Consider the following 26,032-nt stretch of genomic DNA (forward strand, 5'->3'; position numbering starts at 1 on the left):
CAAGCACTGCTCTTCCCAGTGAGACTTCTTCTGCACCCGCCTCTGGCAAGAGAGCTTTAAGGACACATGTGGAACTTGCCCAATGTCTGCTTCTAGTTGCCGCCTCTTGCAGTACATCAGATGCCATCCAGAGGGTATCCCTGCCCTTGTGAGCAGCTTATTGAAGGACGCAATGGCTGTTGTGAAGGGAAGGAACAGCAACAAAATCTGCAGAAGCAAACTCACAGTCCTGTAGATCACAGCCATCATGTTTTCCGCACTAACATTTTTTCTCTTTCTTCCCCCCCCCCTTTTTTTTTTATTTATTAAGGATGCTGAAGAGTATGCAGACCTTCCAGTACGACATAATGAAGATCAAATGAACAGTGAACTGGCCAAACATGTCCCCGTTGAAGTCAATCCGCATTCTTTTGACAGTTCACACACAAAAACCCATCTTCTGATGCAAGCCCATTTTGAACACGCTGTGTTACCGTGCCCGGATTATGTCACTGATACCAAGACGGTGTTAGACCAGTCAATTAGAATATGTCAGGTACAGTTGCACTCTTTTATGATCACTTGCCTGGTTTGCTATTGTTAGCTGTCACAATATGGATCCAAGAATGAACCTGAATTGTTCACAGAGATTGCATTAGTACAGCATTCTAGCATTTTTCTGTATTTTGCAGTTCTTACTTTGTGCATCCTCACAACAGCCCTGTGAGGTAGGTAGACTTTAATGGTTCCATTATACAGGGAATGTCAGAAGAAGAAGAAGAATGTTAATTTAGGACTGAGATGTAAGCAAAGTCCATGTTGATCCCACAGAAGTTGTGCTTAGGCAGACACAGATGGGGACAGGGAAGTAGATGTAAGCCCCAGCCTCAACAGAACGGAATTCGCAGGCTGCTCTTCAGATATTTGCTAGAACTAGAACAAACATATGAAGAAGGTTTGTAAGCACGTGTAATTGAACACAATTAGAAATCTCCTCACCAATTGGAACCCTGGCTTCTCAGTTTCCAGTGACAGCAATTATACCTTCAATTGAGCACAATTAAAACTGGGGCTAATGGGAGTTTTTATAGTATCTGGAGGGCGCCAGGATGGAGAAGGCTGATTAACAGAAGCAAGATAATGTTGTGTTTAAACATTACACTGGATCTGATCTGCACATTCAACAGAATAAAGTAGTATGAAGTGTTAGCATAGATTGTACTATTTCAGTTCACAGATAGGGGATCACATTTTTAAAGACTTTACTAGCTGTAAAAAAAATAACTTCCTTTAAAAGGTTTTTAAAAAAGAAAGCCTATTAGAGAATGAGCTATAGTGGAAACTTTTTTTCTGATATACTAGGGTTTGCTCTCCTTTAAAACTTTGAGGAAGCGCTTCTATACAGTGGAGCATTCAAAATTGTATTCCCCATTTCCCATCTGACATTGGTACAGTCTCTTCTATCACTTTATTCTGCTATGTGTGCTAGCCATACTCAGGGGATGCTGAATATGAGAAATCTATTTATTGGTCTTTTACTGGCTTCATATTAAGCCTAAAGCAAGTCATTAATGTTTCTGTGCATTTAAGCACCCAAGAACTAACATTTTCATTATTCTTTGATTCAGCTGCTTAGAAGTCTACATTTTTACTATGGAATCCAGCATTGTTTACAACCAGTAGCACAATATAGTACCCAAGTAGTTTTTCTCCCAAACAATATGTGTGTTAAAAATAATACTGTGCTCCATTTTTCTGTTAAAAGTGTGCATGGTTTCTGATCTGTATTGCTGACCATTTGCATGGCAATAGTTTAATAAGACTTTATTGGGGATGGGGGTGCTGAAAAGTTAGCTTCAGTAATTTTAAGTCATCATATTAGTATTGTACCAGAATATGTGAAATCACTCATTCCTTCTTTGCGTCAAATGCTTTATTACTGCAAGTTCAGTGATTAGTTTTCTTTCTGCTGTTTGAAACCGCCTTTTGAATTTGTATTAATTGAAATAGGTAATTGAAGTAGTAATACCTTTCAGTTCCTCACTCAGAGGGCAATCACTTCTTCTGAGAAGTAATCTGACAGTTGCCCGCTTTGCATTTTGATTGGCAATGAGCCTCCACTTGTAGAATTGTTGATAAAATATTTTACCATTGCCAAGTAGTGAGGCTGTCATGGTGCTCGGTCTTAACCTTTGAGAAGTGTTTACCCATGGATGAGTTAAGCACATCTCAGTAGGGTACCTGTACATTGAGAGAAGAGAAGGCTTCAGATGTTAGAATTGTATTTCTTAACTGCTTAAGGGAGGTGTTTATGCCTTGACTTTGCACTGCCATGCAACTCCATGGTTTTTATGACTTTTTAATGCCTCATCCGAATAAAAAACCTACTATACGCACACACACACAGGAAGGGGAAAAACTTTAGATCAGCTTCTCATTTGATGAAAACTCCCATCATTGTGAAAGGCAGGCATGGATAGAAATAATTGTGTTGGCCCTTGTAATAAATGGAAGTAGGAATTCATATATTTTCCTGCTTCCACTTGCATATATTTTATAGAGAAATTCAGCTGTTTATGCATACCTACCCTTTTATTAGTAGGCAGATTCACATGTGTGTTGTACTTTCAACATACCCATCTGAGTACCCATATAAAATGAGAAACCATCCTGACGGTGAAATCCGACATGGCACTAAACCTCTCATTCCATCAGGACAAGGATTTCTCCTAGAGCACAGGACCTCTCTCCTCCCAGCACACCCCATTTATCTGTATTAGGGCATCCTCTCAATCCTCTGGAGAAGATCTGGGAAGGGTATGGATATGGGCATGCGCAGAGGGAGGGGGAGGGGAGGAGTCGCGTTGCGCAAATGAAAATACAGTGACAGAATGCAGTAGTTGGAATAGTTCCCCCAGACTATATCGAGATAGCAGGTTCACACACAGTGTAATTTTCGGACAAAATACTAAGTCCGTACAATTATACTTTGGGAGAAATAATAAGCCTGACCTCTGTCACTACTTTGTTGCATGGCCTCTATTGCTAATTTCTCACTGGTTGTCATTTTTGCACCTCGTTGCCGGTCAACTTCCACCTTATAATTTTCTCCTTTATCATCCAACTAAGATTTCTCTTCATGCATCTGAAGCCATGCCACAAAGGCACAAGCATAATAACAAATTAAGTACATTTGTTAGTATTTATGGTGGGTTTTGCTGCAAAAGATTAACACGGCTCACCCTCTGCTAATTTTATATGTCATTAATATAGTGTAAGATACACATCCTGATATGCATGTTGCACCTAGTGTGTTGTCTATTTGTTCAATAATTGTTTGCTCTAATGTGCAATATTTCTGGGCCAATTTAATTCCTCAAAAACCTGACCGTCAGCTTAGAAATTTTGGAAAGTCGTGACTTCAGTCCAAAAACGGATTTGGCAAGTAAAAGTCCTTCCTTTCAATCCAGAGTCCCAGTTTTCACCATACATCTTTCTTCTGTGGCCCCCATCACGTGTGGGTGTCTAGCTACATGTTTCGTTTTTGGAACCACTTGGTCATTATTACTGTCCATTTTCAAGCATTTCCATGTGCAAATAATTATCCCTGGGTCTTTCAGATACCTTAGCCTTTTTAAAAAGTCACTTGGTAGAGGGGGTAAATGTGAATATTCTTCCGTGTACCTCTGGTGCATAGCTAATAAATTCAAATGAACATGTCATTTTAAAAAAAAAGAACCTTAATTGCCAATACAGAGTTACTTTCCATCTGTCTAAGCTTTTTTCCCCACATGTTTGTTTTTAAACACCCCAGGTAGCCGTAAGTACTGCTATGTGGTAGTATATTTGGTGACAATTTGATGATACGGTTCTCTCCTTATGTACAATTCTCTCCCCCTCCCCCCCTCCCCAAAACTCATGACAAATCTTTTCCCAGTTGGCACTGGAGAAAATGACTAATGCTTAACCCATTTGTGTGATCAATTCACTTAAGCAGCTACTGTGAAATGTTAATCACAACTTTAATTTGTACTGCATTAGCATTTTGATTAACTTGTAGGCTTGCTAGCACACTTGAAGCACTTTTACTCATAGTTACTGCTCGGAAATGACTTTTTGATTAATTAAGTTTGTTAGATAGCAGCTGAGCTTCCTGAATGCTAACCTTACGGGGCTAAAAGTTCAGGAGAAAGTTATTGTGAACAACTGTTGCCGTTGAAAAGCATTCTCTGAAACACTATAAATATTTAATTATTTACAAAATATTGAATATTCTAAGGAAATTGACCTTAACTCCCTCCCTCCCTTCCTCCCCCCCCCCAAAAAAAAGGTGCAGATGTGACTGGAGAAAAATGGTTTTAGATTTTCCTTTTCCAAGAATATTGAGCGTGGCCTGGCAAGTGGATTAGAATTTTGTAATTTGGTATGCTTTTGGGTTTTTGAAGGAGTATTTCTATTTTTTACTTAATCATTGGAAGAAATTGGTTGTGCCTGTGGACAAGACTATTAGCTTAAAAATGTGGTGCATGATCTATCCTTGTGGCACATAGACATAGAACTCAGACAAATTGTAAATCAGTTATGCATTATTATAGCTTATGCAGTCTTCGTCCAGGCTTCCCATTCACTTCACTGGAAGGGTCAGCTTTATATGCACATGTCTTTTCATTCTCAGAGGTAATTGGTGGTTGTGGATATGTGGATTTATTATCCTGAACAGCAAATCTTAGCACTGGGCATTTAGGTACCATTCCACTGAAATATAAATTAATTGTTTTAATTTGCTGACTATAATGAATATGTCTATTGAAGAAAGTATCCAGTGATGCATGTTGTGACAAGAGACATACGTATTTTCAAAATATGTCAGCTTGTGTAATAAATTCTATTTTTTTTATTTTTCCTTAATTAAAGCTGCTTACCATCTTAATGCAGCTTTGACAGAATAGTAATTACCTGTAAACGATGATTACCTTATAAAAAGAGCACTTCATTTGCTGTTATCTCATTTAATTCTTTGCACAATTAATAAGACTCTGAATGCCCAGCTTAAATAATTGTATGTAGACAAATATAGGGCATCCGCGATATCACAGATATGTTTTTTACATAGTATATAATCTGCTTTAAATGGAGATATGAAGGGCTAGAGAGGAAATTTGGGAAAACACAGGGGGGAAATGAAATATGATCTCCAGCATTAGGGAATGAGAATTCTGACATACATAGCACTCAAATCCAATATAAATTTCTGCACCCAGAAGGTTCTGCCATCTTCATGAGTTGCTTGCTTGTGAAGTGCTGCTTACCGCCTTCTGGTGACCTTTGGTCTAGCTTGGTGATATTAGAAGCAACTGTCCTTTTCTTCTTTTCCTTTGACTTGGCCTCTTCCTTACGGCCAACTTTTCAGCTCTTCCCTCCATCAGTTCAGGAAACAGCAGCTGTGCTTGAAGAATAAAAACATTAGAAGGTAGGAGCAAAACTGCAAAAAAAACCCAAACCCTTTTGTGGGTGTCAAACCAAAGATGAAATATCTGGAAGTTTGGATAGAAAGTGAACTCTAACCATGGCTAACAGAAGGAAGTTGACTACTGCTGAGTATAGTCACAATTTTGCAATAACAAAACTAGGTACTTGTAGCTGTAGATTCCATAAATATGCCAAATAATATTTCATATTCTGAGTTGTAAATGCTAAATGTTACATTCTTAAAGGAGTAAGGTAAGCTTTGGTTTGATTTTTTAAAATTAAGTACTGCATATATTTTAGTTTTTCCACAAACTTTAGATTCCCCCCCCCCCTTGGCTTCAAATTTTTCAGAAACTTTAAAACTCTGCATTTCATTGAAGTTACTTCACATGATTTAATGCTTCTGTTGCTAGTTGTTGGAGCATCTTCTGTATTTATATAATATAATATAATCATACACAAAGAAATGTGTCGGTTTTATTCAACACATGTGCCTTTCAACCCAGAAGAATTTCACTTAAAATATCGTATTTACTCAAATCTAATGCTCACCTTTTTTGGCCAAATTATGTTGCGAAAATTAAGGTGTACATTAGATTTGATGGCACATTAGACTCAAGTAAATACGGTAAAACCTGATTTAAAATTCAGAATTTGAATTACTGTCTTAGCATGAAAATAATAGAACTTTCAGGCTTTCAAAGTATTCAATCTATTCTGTGTCAATGTAAAAAAGATTATGCTATTACACTAGAATATACAATATACCTGCTCCACAACTTGCACTACCATAAGGCAAAACAAGGTGGTTGCTTCAGGTTACAAATTTGGGACATCATTACAGTATCTAACTTGAGGATGGTACCATTTGGATATTAAAGCTTAGGTGTCAGGAATTCTTGGTTTAGTAGTCCTTTATCCAGTTTCAATACGACGACTTCTGACATTTCAGTGCCAGATATTAATGGATTACTATTCATGCCAATAAGAGCAACCTTGGCTGAGGTCATTTCCAAGGCTGCCTGTAGAACCCAATGTTTCTAAGGAGGGTTCTAGCTGTGATCCTGTCAGTACACAGCAGCACAGAGTTAATAGCATCACAAAACACAGTTAAGCATTATGGGAAATGCAGAATAAATATGAAATTTTTGTTTAATTTTTTAAAAGTAAGGACTTTACCTCACCAAAGAAAGCGATATTAGGTTGTCTTTTTAAAAATACCAATTATGGTGATGGCTACAGGTGCAAAATCAGTTTTTACAGAATGGAGCAGATATGTTAAATATCTTCTCCATTATTTGCTCCAGTATACATGTGACTGACTAACTGGGAGAGCGCAAGCAGAATGACTCAATTTGCTACTTTGAGTATTTGAAAGGATTTCATTTTCCATTGATGTGTTAAGCATTTATGCGTGTTGCACTTAGCTAATGAATGAAAATGTGAATGGGTTTCCAAGCAGCAAATGGAAGAAGCTGATCTGGCTACGGTTCTGATTTCTTCACAATGTCCCTGTGCTGGATTTCACACCAGGATACAGATGCTATGAATAAATATTATGGATGAGAGAACACAGAATAAGAGGGGAAAGAGGATTTGCCGCGTGGGCCTTAGGCACTATGTAGAACACACCCACACACTCAAGCGTTTGTTATTCCTTATTGGATACGAGTAAACGGCTGTCAATTTGTGCAAAGCTCTCTGTGTGGCAGAAGATCCTACAACAAATTTCTGCAGCTGGCAGATTGTAGATTTGCTTGCTCAGGTCCTTATTCCTTTGTCAAAAAAAAAAAAAAAATCTGCTTAGTGAGGAGAAACGAAAGAAAAAGTGCCAATAGAATACATTGTGCTGCCCAAAGCCCTCTCCCCTTCACACACTGAATTTGTACATTACACTATAAGAATTTCATCACTACAGCTGTCTATGTGCATAAATTTCAGTACGGTCAGTAGGTGGGGTAAAAGAGTTAAGGCTATCTCGTGTTGATTCAAGCTCAACAACGCCAGGAAATTGGAAGCTAAGGTTAATGTCTTTAAAGACATGCCCTGTGGTCAGTAATAATGTTCAGTGTCACAAATTGTACTTCCTTACCATTTATACTCCATGCACTCACAGTTCTCCGTTTTTTAGCTCTTTTAGACCCAACTCAAGATAGGAAGGATGGATTGGCTGGGACCAGCAAATGCTCGTTCTCAATTGTCTTATGATGCATCTAAGCATCAGTCTGTTGCTAGAGGAAACCTGTTGTGCATTAGCACATGCATGTTGTTTGTTTTACATCAGTAACTGGCAGAATGTGTTAAACAGTGGTGTCCTCTGATGCAGTAATGGTTAATGTGGCAGGTGATGGTGCCAATAATGATAAAGGTCAAAGCAAGTTTTGGAACTAATTCACCAATACATCGATTTTAAAAAGACAACAATGAAAGGGGCATATTGGCAGGGTGGAGGTGGCTAGCATCCCCCCCTCAAAGGCAGCTACAGGGATTTACATAGAAAATCAAGGTAGACAAATGACCTCAAAAATCTTTGCCCACACATCTTTTCTATTGCAAAGTGGTGTTGGGGTGGGTCCAGTTTGAAGCAATGAAGTGGTGTGCTGAGAGAGGTTTGCTAAGCCCTTCCGCGTATCGCTACTTTTCAGCCGCAACCCCAGAAGTATGAGTAGTGAGAAATTACCGCTTTTACAGAATTACGATTCCAATCGATGCCCTCAATGGTGTTGGATGGTCGGTATGGCAAAGTACAGTATGAAGAGAGACTTTGTATATGTGGGCAACCCTGTGTAGAGGATCTGTACCATTATTTATTGCAATGCCCACTATATATAGATCCAAGAGACTGATTTATAAAACCCCTGCTTACAAATGGAATACACTCTAACAGGGTGGAAAGGGTGAAGTGGCTGCTGAGCGATACTGATGACTTTGTAACTTATAAAGTAGCACTATATGTGTTGGCAGCTAAGAAGATCAGGAGAAAAGAGCTAGATAAAATAGCGGTCAACTGCAAAGGGGATTCGGACATTTAAGCTGGCATATTTTACCTGAGATTTCCCTGCTATTATAATTTATGCAACAAATAATTTCTATGAGACTTGACTGTGGTTTATTGCACTGGTAGTGCTAAATGTTTTTATGGTTATTGCTGTTTTTCCTTTTGTTCCCCTTGTGAACGATGCCATGGCCTTTGGCTCGCGCAATAAAGACTATGAATGCATGAATGAGAACTTATGCTGATAAGGCTTTTTCAAAGGATAGATATTGCATTTTCTGTAAGTACCATGGCACCTAAGCTAAGTGAATGTCTGCATAGTCCAAACTGGTGCTATAAGTAGGCAACTGAAAGTTCAGGAAGAGCCCATTGAAAAAGCTAGGGGGGAAATCGCTCCTCTTCCACCCACCTCCAGGTCATCCAGGCATGAAAATGTAGTGCTGGCTAGACAGAGTGCATAGCCCATTGTACGCATGCAGTGGTTTGTAGTGTTCCATTCTCCCACGGAAGCAGAGAAGTAAGGATCCAACATATGCAAAAAGTCACCCATGCATTTTTCTACTGAGTAGCCCATTCACCCCTTTAAATGCTTACCAGTTGGAAGAATCCTAAAAAGTTGTTCCTCCTCAAATTGTATTACATGATTGTGTCAAGAGGAGAGAGATTGGAAATCACCATTTTAAAAAATATGAAGTTACCTTCCTGTCCATATTTGTTTTGCCTCCATCTGAAATCCACAGTGTCATGCAATGAGTGTTATGGTAGCAGTGCTTTTGTTTACATACAATCACACTGGACATGATTTTCTCTTATAAAAAATCAAAAGCTCACAGGACATTGAACCATAGACAAAATAGTTTTCAACATTGGTCCTTAGCAAACGCTAAGCAAACCTGGTCAGAAATAAACCTTTTGAAAGGTAAGCATAAACTACCGTTTCCAAGCTGAATCTCTTCCCCCATGGCTGCCACCAGCTTTGTGTACCTTTTTAACTCAACATTTCTCCAGGATCAGTGTAATTTAATTGAAATAGCTCTGCATGTGTAAACAACTCCTTTGTTTAAAGAAGATTTCGTTGTTTAGTTTGCCTTAAGTAAATGCTGCCTTTTGTTTGTCTGTAAAACATTTGATTAAATGTACAGGCTAATATAGACAGCTTAGCATTCCTCTAGTGGGCTGTACAAGAAGTCTGGAGCATACATTTTAGCATCAAAATGCAGCCTAGATGCTCCCTGTATTTATTTTTTAAATAAAATAAAACAAAAACTTAAACTGAAAATGAAAAACCTTCTGCTTCCAATACTGTCAGTGATTAGCTTTCCAGGTATATTCATGAAGTGTCAACCTACTAAAGCTTTTCAAATCTCTTTGAATGCTTCTTGTTTTGTCTGGCAGTTGTACATTTGTCATCATGTACAGTTTGGATAGCCTTTAGCTGCTGCTAATGTCAACATGTGATTTTGATGGTTTTACTGTAGGGCAGTGTACTTTCTTGACCTGCTGCAAAGTCTAATATTCTTAGGAGAAATGTATAGGTTGATTGCACTTAAAAACTTAAAAACCACTTAAAAACCATGTGATGGCACTTAAAAAAACTCTGTATAAACATTATCCTGATTTAAATATTCTCAACAGTGGTGTGACTAATTTCAGTATTGTTCGAAGGAAGTGATTCACATGGTTGATACAGGCAACATGGTTGCTTCTCATACTAACACTGTCCTGGGGACCATTAACACTGGTATGGAAAATCGTACTGACCCCCATAACCCACCTTACTGTAGAAGAGTTGTTTTGGAAGACAGTTTTATGCTTTCCTTCTTTTCCTCAGGCAAGATGTGACCTGCACTTTTCTTTTTTAAAAAAGATACACTTAGGAACCACTGCACAGGAACTAATTCTGTTCTCTTGAGTTTCCCAAATGTAGTGGACAGTCTCACAGAACTACTGTGAAGATAAACAATATCATATTATTTCTCATTATGTGGTTTCCATTGATCGTGTGAGAAATTGATAAGGAGTAACTAAAATTGTTGTCTTCTTGATTTAGGCAATGCTGGATATTGCAGCAAATGAAGGTTGGTTGGTGACTGCTCTAAACATAACCAGTTTGGTACAGATGCTGATTCAGGGGCGATGGATCCACGATTCCTCTTTGCTTACTTTACCTAACGTTGAATACCACCATCTTCACCTCTTCAGGTATGCATTCTTCTTGGGTACGGAATGCAGATATCCCTTGCTTCCCCATACGCACATAGTGCACATGAGCCAGGACCATTTCATGAAGTCCTGATTGTGGGAATTCCCACTACACACTATTCCCCAGTTTATATCCACTCTCTTCATTATGGCTGAACAGATATGTTAATGCAAATCTTTCCTAGTTTCCAGTCCAACACTTGGGAGTGTATTCAGTTGTATCCTTTCTGTAGTACCGTATTTTTTCTGTGCCTAAGATGAAACTTTTTCCTTAGTAATAATAGGCAAAAATTGTTGGTCATCTTATACACGTATAGCATCGGCTGTACTTGAGGGACGATTCCAACAGATTCCATACGAAAAGCGCTTATGTCCCTGCGGAGATGCCAGCACGGAATCAGTGGCACATGCCCTCCTTGCATGCACTCTTTATAAAGACATGAGGAACAAGATTATTATGACCTCTTTTATTGACCATTTCGGGTCGCCCAACCACTGCCACAGTGCTGTTTCTTCTGGCAGATCAAGAGGAACAGATGACAGCAAATGTTGCAAGGTTTCTAGCTGGGGCAATCAGAATAAGGTCCACTATTTGACTGCTGATTCAGGACCCTAAAGTGTGTTTTATATAATCAACTTTTTATTTTGTTCTGTGTATATCGCAATGTTTTTTTGTTGCTATTGCCGCCGGCTGACGCAAATAAAGTTTCATTCATTCACATATAGCAGAGGGGGGCCGGACGATTGGTGGCAGCAGTGAGCAAGAGATTGGCATCAGCAATAGGGCATACTATCGTCTATGTTGCATTGAGTGCTCAGGTGGGCTTTTGCGGCAAGTGTGCAGAAGATAGATGTCTGCGGCTATGCATGTGATTTACAGTGGTGGGCACTGCAAAAAAAGCTCAAGAACTTTGGGCAGCCACAAAAAATAGGGGTTGTCTTATACATGGGGGGGTGTTATACACGAAAAAATACAATAATCTGCTGCTAGATACATATAAGTTTCTGGGTGGTGGTCTTCAGAGTGGAGTGCTAGTTCGTATAAGTGGACCACTACATTCGTCTTAGTTGTAGATGCATAAGGATATGTGCAGAGATGGTCATCTTATTAATTTTAAATGGTAAATTGAAATAAATAATGTTAATCTGCATGGTAAAGCTATTTTCTTTCTTATTAAACCTATTTAAAGCAAGAGGGTAGCTACTTAATGTTATTTGACCTTGGACTGTGGTATATGCAGTCTCTCGTGTACCCTGTTTTTAAACTATGAAGCTTGCAGTATGGTGGTGTTTGTGCAACTTGCATTTCAGATTCATTAAAACATAAGGCTGTTGATGTGAACTTCTAAGACAAAGCTCCACTTAAAATAGATTTTGCCTTCTTTTATCTTAAAATGTGTATTTCTAGTTTCACCTTCTCAACTTTCCTTTTTCCTTTCTTTTTTATCTCCTTTCCTGAGCTTCAATTCTTAACTGGATATATCTTTACTGTTTTACTAGGAAATGGAACCAAGGGAAAAGGAAAGGTGGTTACCAAGGGCCTATTGAATGTCTTCCTGAACTGATTGCTGCTTGTGATGGAAAAGAGACTGTTTTTGCTTCCATTGTAGACCGAGATTTCCATGCCACACAAATTACACAGGTAACATTTTCTCTCATGGGTACAGTTTAAAGTTATTGGGTCAATATATATGGAAAAAATCCACTTGACACACTTTCAATGGAGCAACATGATTTTTGCATACATATATATTTAATCCACCTAAAATTTCAACAATTGGTGCAGAAAAGCTTAATTCAATCTAACATGTTCTGTGCTTCAAACACACACAATTTTGACCAGAAATTCAGGACTGAAGCCTAAATGTATTTGCCATAATCTCAGGTAACAAGATAATGGCACACACTTTGTCTTCTGCACACACTTTGTCTTGATCAGCTTGCTCTGCCACAGGTCCTGGCTGCTGCAAATGCCCATGAACCATTTGTGTACACCATGCTTTCCAATTTCTGAATGCTCCAAGAGGTTGCTGAGGGGCTTGTCATGCAGTACCATGAAGCATAGATGTTTCTTGCCTGCTGCATGTGGGGCATGTGTGTGAAGATTGTCTTTGCCGAGGTTGATTTTGTTTCATAGATAGATAGATAGATAGATAGATAGATAGATAGATAGATAGACAGACAGACATATATAGTGGTACTTCGGGTTAAGTACTTAATTCATTCCGGAGGTCCGTTTTTAACCTGAAACTGTTCTTAACCTGAAGCACCACTTTAGCTAATGGGGCCTCCTGCTGCCGCCGTGCCGCCAGAGCACGATTTCTGTTCTCATCCTGAAGCAAAGTTCTTAACCTGAAGCACTATTTCTGGGTTAGCAGAGTCTGTAACCTGAAGCGTATGTAACCTGAAGCGTATGTAACCCGAGGTACCACTGTATATGATAAGTTTTTCTTTCATGTAACAGAAGCAAACATATTTAGATATAATAGACCCTAATATATTAATCAGCAAATAGTGTTTGCATAGCAGAGCTAGTATTCTGTGACATTCTAGGGCTGATGCAGGTGAACTCCAGGATGGCAAGTGTGGTGTGGTGTGGTGTGGTGTGGTGTGGTGTTGTGTGTGTGTGTGTGTGTGTGTGTGTGTCTGTGTGTGTGTGTGTGTGTGTTTGTAAGCAGTGCTGTTTGTTATGGTCAGTGGTAGCCACAAGACACAAATCGCCCACCACAAAGGTGTGTTTAAAGTTGCTGCACTGGGGTGGGGTTTTTTATGTACGTGGATCCTCCATATCTTGTACTTGGGTATACCTGCACACAGTTGATATAAAATGCGTGTCAATGAGAAATGGTATGTTACAATATTTTGAAGAAGAAAATGCTGCTGAAATTAAGTTTAGTATTCCAAGGTAACTCAAGTGTAGCAGAACTATGACTAGAGACATTCTAACATTTTTTTGAATTCACCCTTAAAGCAGAGGAATCTGCCACCTGTGTTTTTAGAGAGGAAAAGAAAAATACTTTGTTACAAGATTGTGTATGTTGAAGCATTTTCTGGGTTCAGGAATGTCAAGTTAAACTGCAGGTGCTAACTAAAAATAAAACCTTCAAGTTTTTTTCAGGTACCCTAAGGTTGCAATCCTAACCCCACTTACATGAGAGTAAGCCCCATTGAATTCTTAGTAAACATAGTTAGATTGCACGGTTAGTGACTTACTTAAATATAAAACTGCATGTCCTTTGCACTTATCTCCTTAATTTCAGATAAGATAACATTTTGCTTCCAAACAAAAGGTAACTATTTTAATGTCCATTACTAACACCTGTATTTATATATAAAATGTCATCAAAATTGTGAGTAAAAATGCATTAAGATCAAAACAAAACCTTCTTTAACAACGGATTTCTAACATAATATACAATTGACGTAAGTCCAAGTTGTAGATGTGTTGAAAAATTAGAACATTGTTATAATTAGTTCAGGGAAAACTCAGAAGTAAACTAACTTAATTTATTTGCATAAATTGCCGTTCTGTTATCTTTAAAACCAAATGCAAATTGGCTCTGTCTGATACGATGATGGTTATTTGGCTCAAAAGTGCTTCAATTTGCGTAGCAATCTGGTGTCGTCTCTGCAGTGAGACGATCCCAGGTAACATACAAATCCTGAATTATTCCAGAAATTAGTATGTTTAAAGCATCAATTTAAGTGCTAATTGCAGTAGTAATGAGAAAAAGCAGTACTACTGTGAGATTTGCATCTCCCTCCCCATCAGTATGCCTGGAACAGTGGCTGACTGGCAGAGGATTTGGCTGCTAATTAAATAATTGTATGCATGGTAGTGTTCGCGTCTGATTCAATAGATGAAGATTAATCCTCAGATAAATATGTTTGGCTGGTATTGAAATGTCTTAGCAGTTTCTTCAAAAATAGCTTTTGTGTATGTGGTGTGCCCATATATTTCATGTTTCTGTTTAATATGTCAATAACATAAACTCTGCTTACACTATACATCTAGATGCATGTAAGTGTAAATAAATACATTATATTACAACGTAGAAGGAAACGCTCAGCTGAGTTCGAAGTGGCCATGCAACATATCTGTATGAATGTGCTTTGCAGGCCCAAATAAAAATATGCTTCTAAAACATTTGTCATTATTTTTAAAAGAGAAACTATCACAGAAATAAGTTGCAGGGCTTAATTGGGCTTAATTTTTCATTAGCCTCTTTCTAAACCAAATAAATAAGAAGCCAAAGAAAATACGAATTACCTGTGAAAATGAACCTACAGTAATCTGAATGGGCAAGAGTGACTCTCAACACAGGTTCAGCATCCATAGGCAGAAGTTTCTCCTCCTCACCATCACTTACACACGGTAGACAGCATGTTTGGGGGATTGGAAGCCTCTTGTGTGCTGGATGGACACAAGGTAAATATACCTACTGATCTCCCACAGTCCCCTTAACATTCCAGTAAAGGAGTGTGAGATAGAATCCTATTGGAACCCTGCACAAGCAGGTGCTTCACCCTCAGTAAAGTAGATCCTGCCCACTGTTTTGTTGTACAGTTTTTCAAAAGCACATCACTTTATATGGGCCAAAGCTCTAAGACAATACAGTGGTACCTCAGGTTACATACGCTTCAGGTTACAGACTCTGCTAACCCAGAAATAGTACCTCGGGTTAAGAACGTTGCTTCAGGATGAGAACAGAAATCGTGCTCCAGCAGCGCGGCAGCAGCAGGAGGCCCCATTAGCTAAAGTGGTGCTTCAGGTTAAGAACAGTTTCAGGTTAAAAACGGACCTCCGGAATGAATTAAGTACTTAACCCGAGGTACCACTGTACGTAGTTCCTGCGAAGAGTTTGCTGCACTTCAATTTTGTCAAGGGTACAGAGGTTTTATATAGGTACCTAGATTTCAGCATGCAGGCTTTTTCTCTCTCCCTTCTTGTTGCAGCAGAGGCAGTGGGGTAGGGGAGGAATGAAGAAGAGAAACCTTTCACACACACAAAACAACAACCCACCAGTGCTTCTCCTTCAGACCTCCATGATTTGAAGGAGAAACTGTAGGGGATGGGGGGGGGATTGAAAATGCTTTTTCACCCCACCCCATCAGCTGACAGAGGGTAGGAGCATGTATTTCGCAAGGCCTTCAAAAATAAACCCACCCCCCACATTTCTGCTTCAAACTTCCATGAAGATTCAAAATAGAATTGGGTGTTTGAAAGCCTTTTATAAACATCCCTCGGCACTAGGTAATTGAAAGGGGGGTGGCCCTGCCCCTCTGTGAACTTTGGCCTATCACGGGTTAAGGGGTATAAAGATGTAGCCTTCTGGCCAAAAACTGTTCTCCACTCCTGATTTGCAATATCTGCAACAGATCTATATCTGGTTTCCTTTGAAAACTATCATTGTCTTGAAATAGAAATTAAAGCTATCAAAGTTGCAGTTGCAGTTAAGAGACTTGTAAAATCATTTTTTTAAGAAAGACATTTTGACTGTGATGGATTAGGCAGTAGTGGCCAGTGCCCATTTCCCAGCAGGCTGTCACTGAGTGCTTCCCACAAGCATGTGATTGGACACTGTGGGAACAGGGAGCCACACAAGTGCCAGGCAACTGGCACAGAGGAAACACTTTTTAACCTTGCCCAAGTGACAACTATAACAGAAGTTCTGTCAGAATTCCCCCCATGCAACCCTCAGCTGCCCAGTTCTGTACAAGCCAAGTCGCAGAAATTAAGTGAGCTGTTAAGGGACTAAGGTGAGAATTCTGAAAGAACCTCGTTTGCTGTACTCAGTGGAATGGGGAAATGGTTAAAGAATACTATGCCTGTGTCAGCATCAGTGCCAGCAAGGCGGGGGGTTGAACATAGACATCTCAGCAAAGGGCCCACTGATGATCTCGGTTGAGCTGCTGCAGAGTGGAAAGTGGGGGTGGAGATGATGATGATGATGATGATGATGATGATGATGATGATAATAACAACAACAACAACAACAACAACAACAACAACAACAACAACAATTTATTTATTTATACCCCACCCATCTGGCTGGGTTTTCCCAGTCACTCTGGGCAGCTTCCAACAAAATATTAAAATACAATTGTCCATCAAACATTAAAAGCTTCCCTAAACAGGGCTGCCTTCAGATGTCTTCTAAAAGTCTGATAGTTGTTTTTCTCTTTGACATCTGGTGGGAGGGCCACTACCGAGAAGGCCCTCTGCCTGGTTCCCTGTAGCTTAGCTTCTCGCAGTGAGGGAACCGCCAGAAGGCCCTCGGTGCTGGACCTCAGTGTCTGGGCTGAACAATGGGTGCTGAGATGCTCCTTCAGGTATACATAGAGACTGTCTTGCCAAAAGAGCAAGCACTAGCTAGCACATATAGAAGTGAATCTCTGGGCATAGCCAAAGCTACACAAGGCTTAGCCCTTGCTCACTTCAAACTATAGCTCCAGTTTGAAATACAAAGCTGATCTGGAATGTAAGGAACTTTTGATCTTGAGGAAGTCCTGAAAACTGCCAAGAAGTATAGAAAAAGTGATAGTCGCTAACTATTTTAAGGACATTAAAGATTCAATCCACTTTGGTTGCAGTAAGCAACTTCGAATGTGGATAACTTTCCATAAGAATTTGAACTTTTGGGTAATTATCTGAACTGATCCTCTGAACTCTCTGTGGTTTGCCTTATCACTAATTAGCACTTCAGTGACTCACTCATTATGGATTATGTTGGGAAGATTTAATTCTGAATGTAATTAAAGTAGTTTTCAGTGGCTTATAGAAGAATAGTTTAATCAGTAGGGGTAAGACAATTTTTTACATAAAAAATGGACATAAAATAATCTTTCTAAAGCATGTGTAGTACTCTTCAGGGGTTTCATATTTGCTTTGTTTGTGTTGGCAAAGTCAAATTAAGGAGTGAAATATTTATGGTGACAATTCTAGCAGTCGTGTTAAAACAAACAGACCCATTGACTCTTACGGAAATGGGGAAATATCCCTAAAGCACTGGAGATCGATTTTGGAGGGATTCAGGAATGATCTACCCTTGATCCATGTTTCTTTCCTCTCTCTTGGACTACCATGGCAGTTGTGACATGTAGCTCCAGCCCATATCCTTGTGTGAAAGACACAGGGGTGGATGTTTCTAAAACATCTGTTTTTGTACCTTAAGGCTATGTTTCACAGAGTGCTGGTGTCCAGTCTTGGTTTTGCGTGTTTATGGATCTTCCATGTTTCTGAGCCCTTGAAAAGCCAGATAAGCCGTTTAATTTGTGTGTGTGCGTTTAATGTAATGGTGTGTAGTATCCGCTTGTATGTTCAAACATGCATGTGCATGTTTTGTTTTGATCACAGCCTGTGAGCTGTGTCCAGCCTGCCATGTGTTTTTCTGTGTCCCCTTCTTTGCCCATCAGTGGGTAATGATGCCACATCAGGATGTATTTTGGGGACTGACTGAAATTCTCACTTCTATGAGAGGCTGAATAAGCTGGCCCCTGAGTTAGTGGGTGTGAAAGCTTAGTCCCAAATTAAGTTTGTTCTACCTGGAGGATAGCAAACCTAGGTTCTAACCATTTGCCTGTTGCCCCTCAGCTTCAATCATTGCTCACCATACACCCATGATTAACAGGAATGCAATTAGGGCCAAGAGAGATGACCCCCTTGTTGCTTCTTCCACCTTCTGGGAAATGAAATTGTTAGTGACGCAATTGAGGGATTTGTTGGACCTTATATTCTTGGCAGAGTCTGAGTTCCAACAGACATCAGAGTGGTTGAGTTTTGGGGTACCGTCTGTGACAGAGTGGAATATTGTGTGGCAGGTTGCGATAACCCAGGGGAATAATTTTTAAAATGGAATACTCTGCATTGCACAAGCAAAAGGGCCTTCCATTAAATCAAAGCCACAATGGGGGAAAACCTGGTGTCACATGGCAGGGTGCGCTTCATCCAAGAAGGCAGATGCATGCACTAGCTTAAGACAAAGTAGGTGTTTTCTTCAAATTTATTGTTTTGGTCATAATCAGGTTTAATTTATTGATGGTTGTGTTTTCTTCAATATTGTTATAGTCAAATTATGCATATGTAATTAATTGATGGTTCAATTAAAACTATTTAATTGGTTAAGTTTCTTTAATCAGGCAACATTAATTATTTATTAATTCATTAGCTGTTCATTAACATACATGCCCTACAATACAAACAGCATATAGAGTAGCATTACGTGCAGAGGAGCCTCCCTTAAACTAGTGATATAAGATGTCTTTCAGGTACGCAACACTTGGCATGTAGGATTGTAGGCCAAAATTCTCACCAAAATTAAAAGTGGAGAGATCTCTCTATCTTCTTCCCTACCCAGCAGTTGTCCTGTGGTTATACCAATAGATTCAGTACTAAGGGAAGCTGAGCAGCTGAAAAAGGGAATAATTTGGGTACCGTTGATATAATATGAGTGCCCATTGCAGGTAGCACTTTTCTGCAAATCTTTCAATCTGATCAGTTGAACTCTAGAGTAAGTAGGTATCAGAGCCTGGTATCCCAATGCAGCAGAGGAGCCAAATAAAAAAGGCTGATAACAGAGCAGGGGTGGGAATCCTGCAGCCCACAGGACAAAGTTGGCCCAGTACAGGTCCCTGTTTGGCCCACAAGGCCATTTTTGCCAAACTACATCTTACATGATATGGGTAGAGACACAGATCAGCTGCGTGACTTGAGTTCCCCCTGGGGATCTCGATCAGCTGGTTCCTGTAGTAAGCAGCTTTGCCAGCCTTGTGCTTGCCACTTTGTCAAGCCTGGGACTGGCGAATCCCCCTGCTCTGCCAACTGAGTGATATTCCCAAATGCCTGCCAACTGAGTGATATTCAGATGCTTGGAAAATGCTGCACAAGGGACTTAGGCAGGTGAGTGGGACAGCACACTTGCCAATCATAAGGCGTCCTAATGTCAATGTTGGCCCATAGGGGTGGGGACTGATAGTGATCTGACCCACCAGGCCAAAAGAGTTTCCCACCCCTGCAATGGAAAGTTAAGACCTGTGAAGGAATAATGGACAGCAGTTTTGTGATATACAAAAATCCAGAATGAAACACATAATTACAGAATGAGATTTTGCACGTAAAATTGAAAAACAAAAACAGTTGAGAATGTTTGGGAGACGATTTTATTTTTTGTGTTTTTCCTACTCTACAGGCTTGGCATTTCTTGTCCCACTTGCCCGTTATAGAAGTTAATATGACTATTAAAGGTGGCTCGGATGATGCAGTTCAAGAACAGAATGAACTACCTGTCCCAATGCTGGCAACAAACATGCGGGATAACAAAAAGTGGATCAAGTTGCATGCGGACCAAGAATATGTCCTCCAAATAAACTTGAGGAGATTGCATGTGGGCTACACCAAGGTAGATTTTTTTTGCTGTTCTTTGTCCCTGTCCTTCTCACTGGTGCCTAATGCCCATTTCTTGTCCTCCTTTTGGATATCTTAGAGTCATGGTATGGCTCCATCAGGTCAGTTTCATATGATGACTATTTTGCTTGAAAAATCACATGGTAGGGCTTGTATTCGCCGTATTGTGAATTCTAAGCCCAATGTGGATGGTCACAGCTGTATAATAATCAAGAGGTCGAGATTCAGACAACTAGCTGTATTCACTCATCACATGTGCCATGTGGTTAGGACATCACATGTGCATATGAGACCTCCCATATGTGGATATATGACATAGTGAAAGAGGTGGGGCCGGCTGGTGTGAACCTAACACTCTCTGACCACATGCTCAGCTATAAGGCATTAAGTCATGTACAGACTCATAGACATTCTCTACACGGCTATTGTTTTTTCTTGATGTGGTATATACCAGATCTCTCCAAGACCAGGTCTAGAAGCTCCATGTGTTGCAAACCGCTGCAGCTAGACTGTTGGTGGGAGCAGACGAGTGCCAGCACATACCTCTGCTGCTTAAAAGTGTGCACCAGCTGCCCATATATATTACTGGATCAAGTTCAAAGTTCTTCTATTAGTTTACAAGGCCCCTAACAACTTTGATTCAGGATAGCTTAAGGCAGGCATAGGCAAACTCGGCCCTCCAGATGTTTTGGGACTACAACCCCCTGACCACTGGTCCTGTTAGCTAGGGATGATGGGAATTGTAGTCCCAAAACATCTGGAGGGCTGAGTTTGCCTATGCCTGGCTTAAGGATTGCCTGTTTCCTTATATTCCTGCCCAATCAATGGGTACATTGGGGGGAGGTCTGTATTAGTGGTTACCCATGACTCAGATGAACAGCTCATATCCACCAGGAGCCATGCACTCAGTATTGTAGCCCCAACCCTGTGGTAGTCCCTCCTGGCCAGGATTAGACAGGCCACCTCCCTGCTGAACTTCTAGTACTTGACAAATACCTTTCTATTTCAGCTTAAAATGCCTATATTAAGTCCGCATTCTGTTTTTACAATTAATTTTGATTTTGCCCACTGTGCTTTTTTAAACTGTTGCGCACAACTTAGAAATTTTGGGTGGGCATTCCATAAATGTGCATTTTCTTCCTTCCAGGGCAGGCAAGACAGCAAAGCCATTGCACCGCGGTTCCCCAAGACTAAAGACGAAGGGTGGTTCTTGATCCTAGGAGAAGTGGACAAAAAGGAACTTGTTGCTTTGAAAAGAGTTGGATATGTCAGAAATCAGAGTGCGGTTTCAGTTGCTTTTTACACCCCAGAAATTCCTGGAAAGTAAGATATTACTGAATGAAAGCTCTTTTGGTTTTTGAAACTGGGACTCCTTTTTGTGGGAGCAAAACAAACTGATATCCTTTTCTTTCACTTTATCACAGGTATATCTACACATTGTATCTTATGAGTGACAGCTACCTTGGAATGGACCAACAGTATGACATTTATCTGAATACCCTACCAACCAATACTGCAGCACAGGTCAACACAGAGATCTCTGGTGCCTTAAATGACCTGGCTCTGAACTAACATGGCCTTTGTACTCACCTGTGCCCACATGTTCATTCTGGGAAAGGGAATTGTGTTTGCCCAAGTGCAATCAGCATCCAACTTCGACACCTAGGAAATTGAAAATGACTACTGTATTGATTCTGATAACACAGAGTTAGCCACAGTGGCCTTTTACCCAATAAAAGGGTTGCATTTTTTAAAATAAATCATTTTCTAGGTTTCTTGCAAAGCGGCTCTGTTTTCCTATTAATGTATATTGCCACTGTTGGTTTCAGCAGGTCAGGAAATGAAAGGAGCAGATACTTTGATTTGAAAAAACTTAACCTTTTCATTAGTGTTCCTGAAATCATCATCGCAGCCACTTTCTGTGATCCAAACACTCCATTTATGTGTAAGTAAGCTGGAGATTCCAAACTAGCTCTCAAAGAGGCAAGAAAGTTCCAGCTGCATGGATGGTTTGTGCACGAATGAAGTATTTCAGTCACAGCCACTCTGTGTAAATGGTCCTTTCCCCCCTTTAATTTATGAGACATGGCGATGGGGGAACGTTTCTGAGGTACATTGCAAGGTTTTGTACTGAAGACAATGCCTGTGGCACATTTTGTCATCTCAGAATTTTCTGTGTAAAATGTATAGGAAATAGTAATAAAGTTCAGCACTTAAGCACATCATATGTTTGAAAAGTCATTGTACCCATGGGCCTTTTAAAGGACTTCAGTATTGACTGTACATTCAATAGGCTGTGGCGTTTCAAGTTACATACAAAGGGCTTCGAGCTGAAATTAGGAATGTAAAGGAGCAATGCATGTTTAATGTCTGTAGAGTGACTTGTACTGCAGTGGATAATACTGGTAATTTTATTGAGGGGGTGTAAAAAAATCCTCATTAAAACAACACTGCTACTGTACTTGATAAATGTATTTAGAAAGGCCTAATTAATAGCTAGTACAAAACGATGTGTGGGACGCAGGTGGCGCTGTGGGTTAAAGCCTCAGCGCCTAGGGCTTGCCGATCGAAAGGTCGGCGGTTCGAATCCCTGCGGTGGGGTGCGCTCCCGCTGCTCGGTCCCAGCGCCTGCCAACCTAGCAGTTCGAAAGCACCTCCGGGTGCAAGTAGATAAATAGGGACCGCTTACCAGCGGGAAGGTAAACGGCGTTTCCGTGTGCGGCTCTGGCTCGCCAGAGCAGCGATGTCACGCTGGCCACGTGACCCGGAAGTGTCTCCGGACAGCGCTGGCCCCTGGCCTCTTAAGTGAGATGGGCGCACAACCCCAGAGTCTGTCAAGACTGGCCCGTACGGGCAGGGGTACCTTTACCTTTTACCTTTTACAAAACGATGTTAATGGGTATTTTTGTTTGTTTGTTTCTGGGTGGCATATAAAGTTATCTGGGCAGCTTACGATAATAAAGCACAAAGAAATACATTCAATAGGTTTGCGATATAAAAATCAAGAATTTAAAAAGCTGGAGAAAGTAAAAAGGGTTTTATCTGCTGCCAAAAATACAGCAAAATGTGTGCTCTGGGGAGAGCATTCCACTCCAAGGTGCTGCCACTGAAAAGCCCCTTCCCCAATGCCAAACTTTACTTGGGCCTCCAAAAGTGGTGGTCTGATATGTGTTGGTCCATAAGGGAAGAGCCTGTCCTTCAGGTAACCTAGTTCCAAGGTGTTTGGAGCTTTATATGTTAAAGCCAGAATGTTGAATTGGTCCTGGAAGCGGACTGGAATCCAGGACAGCTGACAAAGCAATGGTGTAATATGAGCTAATTGCACAGTCCCAGGTAAGTGGTGCCCCCTATTCTCAACCAACTGAGGCTCCTGGATCATTTTCAAAGGCAACTCCATTGCAGTAATCATAGCAGGAGGCTACCAGCACTGATAACTGAAGGAAGGCTTTCTCCATACAAATGTGGCTGTGGTTGGTATATCAACTAAAGTTAACAAAAGGCTGTTTGCACTGCAAAAGCCACTTGCGTCTCTACCAACAAGGTGGCATCAGTGAACATCTCCCAAGCTGCAAACCTTGATCCTTTAGGGGCAATGTAAACCCCTCCAGAGCAGGATGAACCCGCATCTGCATTGATGCACCACATCTAAAACTATTTCCATATTGTCTGGATTGAACCAGTGGCGGAGAACCCTGTGCTTTGTTTTTGGTGAGCCCAGGTATTGCCCAAGAGCAGCAGCTATAGCAGTTCGCTTTACCCATTTAACAAGCCAGCAACAGCAGCAGGGAGCTAGATAGAAAGCACCACAATATTCAGTATTAAGGTTTTCCACTGTTTCAGAAAAATGTGCTTTGTTTCCAATGTCAGTATAATTACATTATTATTTTTATGCTCACCTACCTCACCATACAAGTTTAATAAATAAATATGGAATGACATGCCAATAATAGTTCTATTCTCCTACCTTTTGTATCACAACTAAATGAGGTTGCTGAGACCTGTCTAATATTCCGAGATAAAGCTCTTAAACTATTTTGTTGCAAACAGAATAATTAATATACAGATACCATGCTCATTTGGTCACATTGGTTGGGGTTCAGCATATTTGCTTGTTGCCTTTGAAATCCTGCTATTTAATGTAACATACTTATGGGTTTAAGAGCCTATTCAAGGACTCTCAGGTTTGCAGTACTGGGTGCTTTTGTTCTTTACCTGACAGTACTTATATTTCCTTGGAGGGTATTTTTACATAAATGTTCACTGTGCTTCAGATAAGTTAACACAGAGAATACAGAAGGGTATTTCTGAACGCCTTCCATAGAAAGAAAATATCTACCTGATTTTTTCATTATCCCTGCGCACACAATGGACTGGATAGTTTCAAAGGGTCAGCTCCTCAGTGAAAAATAACCCTTTCAAATTCATTTTTTAAAACGTACCCACTAGAATGCTCTAATTTTTGAGAGAGTCTGGGAAGTATATCCAGTCATTTTGAACTTCCTCAGAGAGCTGCAGATAGTTTTTTATTGTGTTCAGCTTGCATCCAAATCTACATTTTTGAAAAGGCTATGATATTTTAGCTATACACACCTCATGGTGCCAGGAAATAAATTGAATGGCTTTGCAATGCCCACAGCTGTAAAGCAATTGCTTCATAGAATTGAATCAGTGTGATGCATAATTAGTTGAATGGTGGTAATACAACAAAAAAGTTGTTAATATCTATCTTAATTTTTTCCCCCCATTAAGAGTAGGACCAGTGTAGGGAGATGCAGGGGTCAACTGTCTCAAGAAATTAACTACTGTATATCCTTGGAGTGCTACAGTGTGGCTACCTCTACTTCACCAGGCTGTAAAATACTTTTTAAAAATCAACACCAATCTGGTGAAGCGAAGCTCCATACAGGACTGAGCTGGAAATGGACTAGACAGTTAAGAATAAAACTTGACTTCCATTAGCAGCATTGTTCTATCCATTAAATGTGGATTATGTGGAAACTACATGCCATATATAAATATGTAATGCTTTCCATTGATGCATATTATCACAATATGAAGTTGCGCTTTAAATGAAGCGGGTTTATTCATGCCAAATATCTGTGTTCACATATTACTTTTGTCACTTAGTGTTGTTTGCTATGTTTTTAGGACATTAGATTTTCAAAATATGTCTGAAATGCCCTTGTTGCGAAAAAATAATTGGCTTTGTAAAATAAATTCAGTCTACCTAACGGAGGCAAATTTATTGCTATCAGCTTTATATAAAATAGATCCTAAGCAAACTTTATATATATTCCAGACAGCAGGCTGTGCAACCATAATCAATCAGGAGAATTTTAAACCAAGGAAAAATATATATATTCTAAATATCTGACATGGTAGTTATTTATGTGTGGTGTGTGTGTGTGTGTTTTACTGTTCCCTGATAAACCTTGCAGGTTAAAGGCAAAGTATAATTCTATGTGACAGGCATTTTTCCAATATTATGAGAATATCTTGGAACAAATGACAATGAATTAGGGAGTGATCATATAACTAACGATGGTGATTTAGAAAATGGTAAGAGATGTTGAAAATGACATCTTAATCAACCAACAGCTAAAACCTCAGGCGCCACATGGAGAGAGAGAAAATGAAGATGGAAACCAAAGATGTTTGGGAAGCCATTATAGAGCTGAAAGATGATATTCATGCACTGGAAAATGTCACTGAAGTGCTGTCATTTTAATGCTATCAAGGGGAGAGATAAAGAACATCAGAACAGTTTCACAAGCCCACCTTGAGGCTGGCTGAAACCCTCCAGATCCAACTGGCAATATGTAAAAAAGAATGCTTAGCAAGATTGGGAGACGCAACCCGTTGAAGGGGTAAACTCTTGCTATACTCTTACTTTGAAAGTCCTGCTGCTTTAGGGTTGTCATATTTCAATCCCAAAAGTTGAGCTTTTACACACACACACACACACACACACACACACTTTAAAA

At 40.0% G+C, this 26,032-nt stretch overlaps 1 protein-coding gene across 2 annotated transcripts in view; it reads left to right on the forward strand.

Moving 5' to 3' along the window:
• ASCC3 (activating signal cointegrator 1 complex subunit 3) overlaps nucleotides 1–22,270 on the forward strand; it is a 226,427-nt gene extending 204,157 nt beyond the window's left edge. For both annotated transcript variants that reach the window (XM_079971589.1, XM_079971590.1), the window contains exons 37-42: nucleotides 311–535; nucleotides 10,494–10,645; nucleotides 12,146–12,287; nucleotides 19,834–20,043; nucleotides 21,196–21,371; nucleotides 21,473–22,270. In XM_079971589.1, the coding sequence (XP_079827715.1) occupies nucleotides 311–535; nucleotides 10,494–10,645; nucleotides 12,146–12,287; nucleotides 19,834–20,043; nucleotides 21,196–21,371; nucleotides 21,473–21,620 (1,053 nt within the window). In that variant the 3' untranslated portion in view covers nucleotides 21,621–22,270. The remainder of the gene's footprint in view (nucleotides 1–310; nucleotides 536–10,493; nucleotides 10,646–12,145; nucleotides 12,288–19,833; nucleotides 20,044–21,195; nucleotides 21,372–21,472) is intronic.
• Nucleotides 22,271–26,032: the final 3,762 nt, after the last annotated feature.

The sequence above is a fragment of the Podarcis cretensis genome (genome assembly GCF_951804945.1).
Source record: "Podarcis cretensis genome assembly, chromosome: 3".
Taxonomy (NCBI): domain Eukaryota; kingdom Metazoa; phylum Chordata; class Lepidosauria; order Squamata; family Lacertidae; genus Podarcis; species Podarcis cretensis.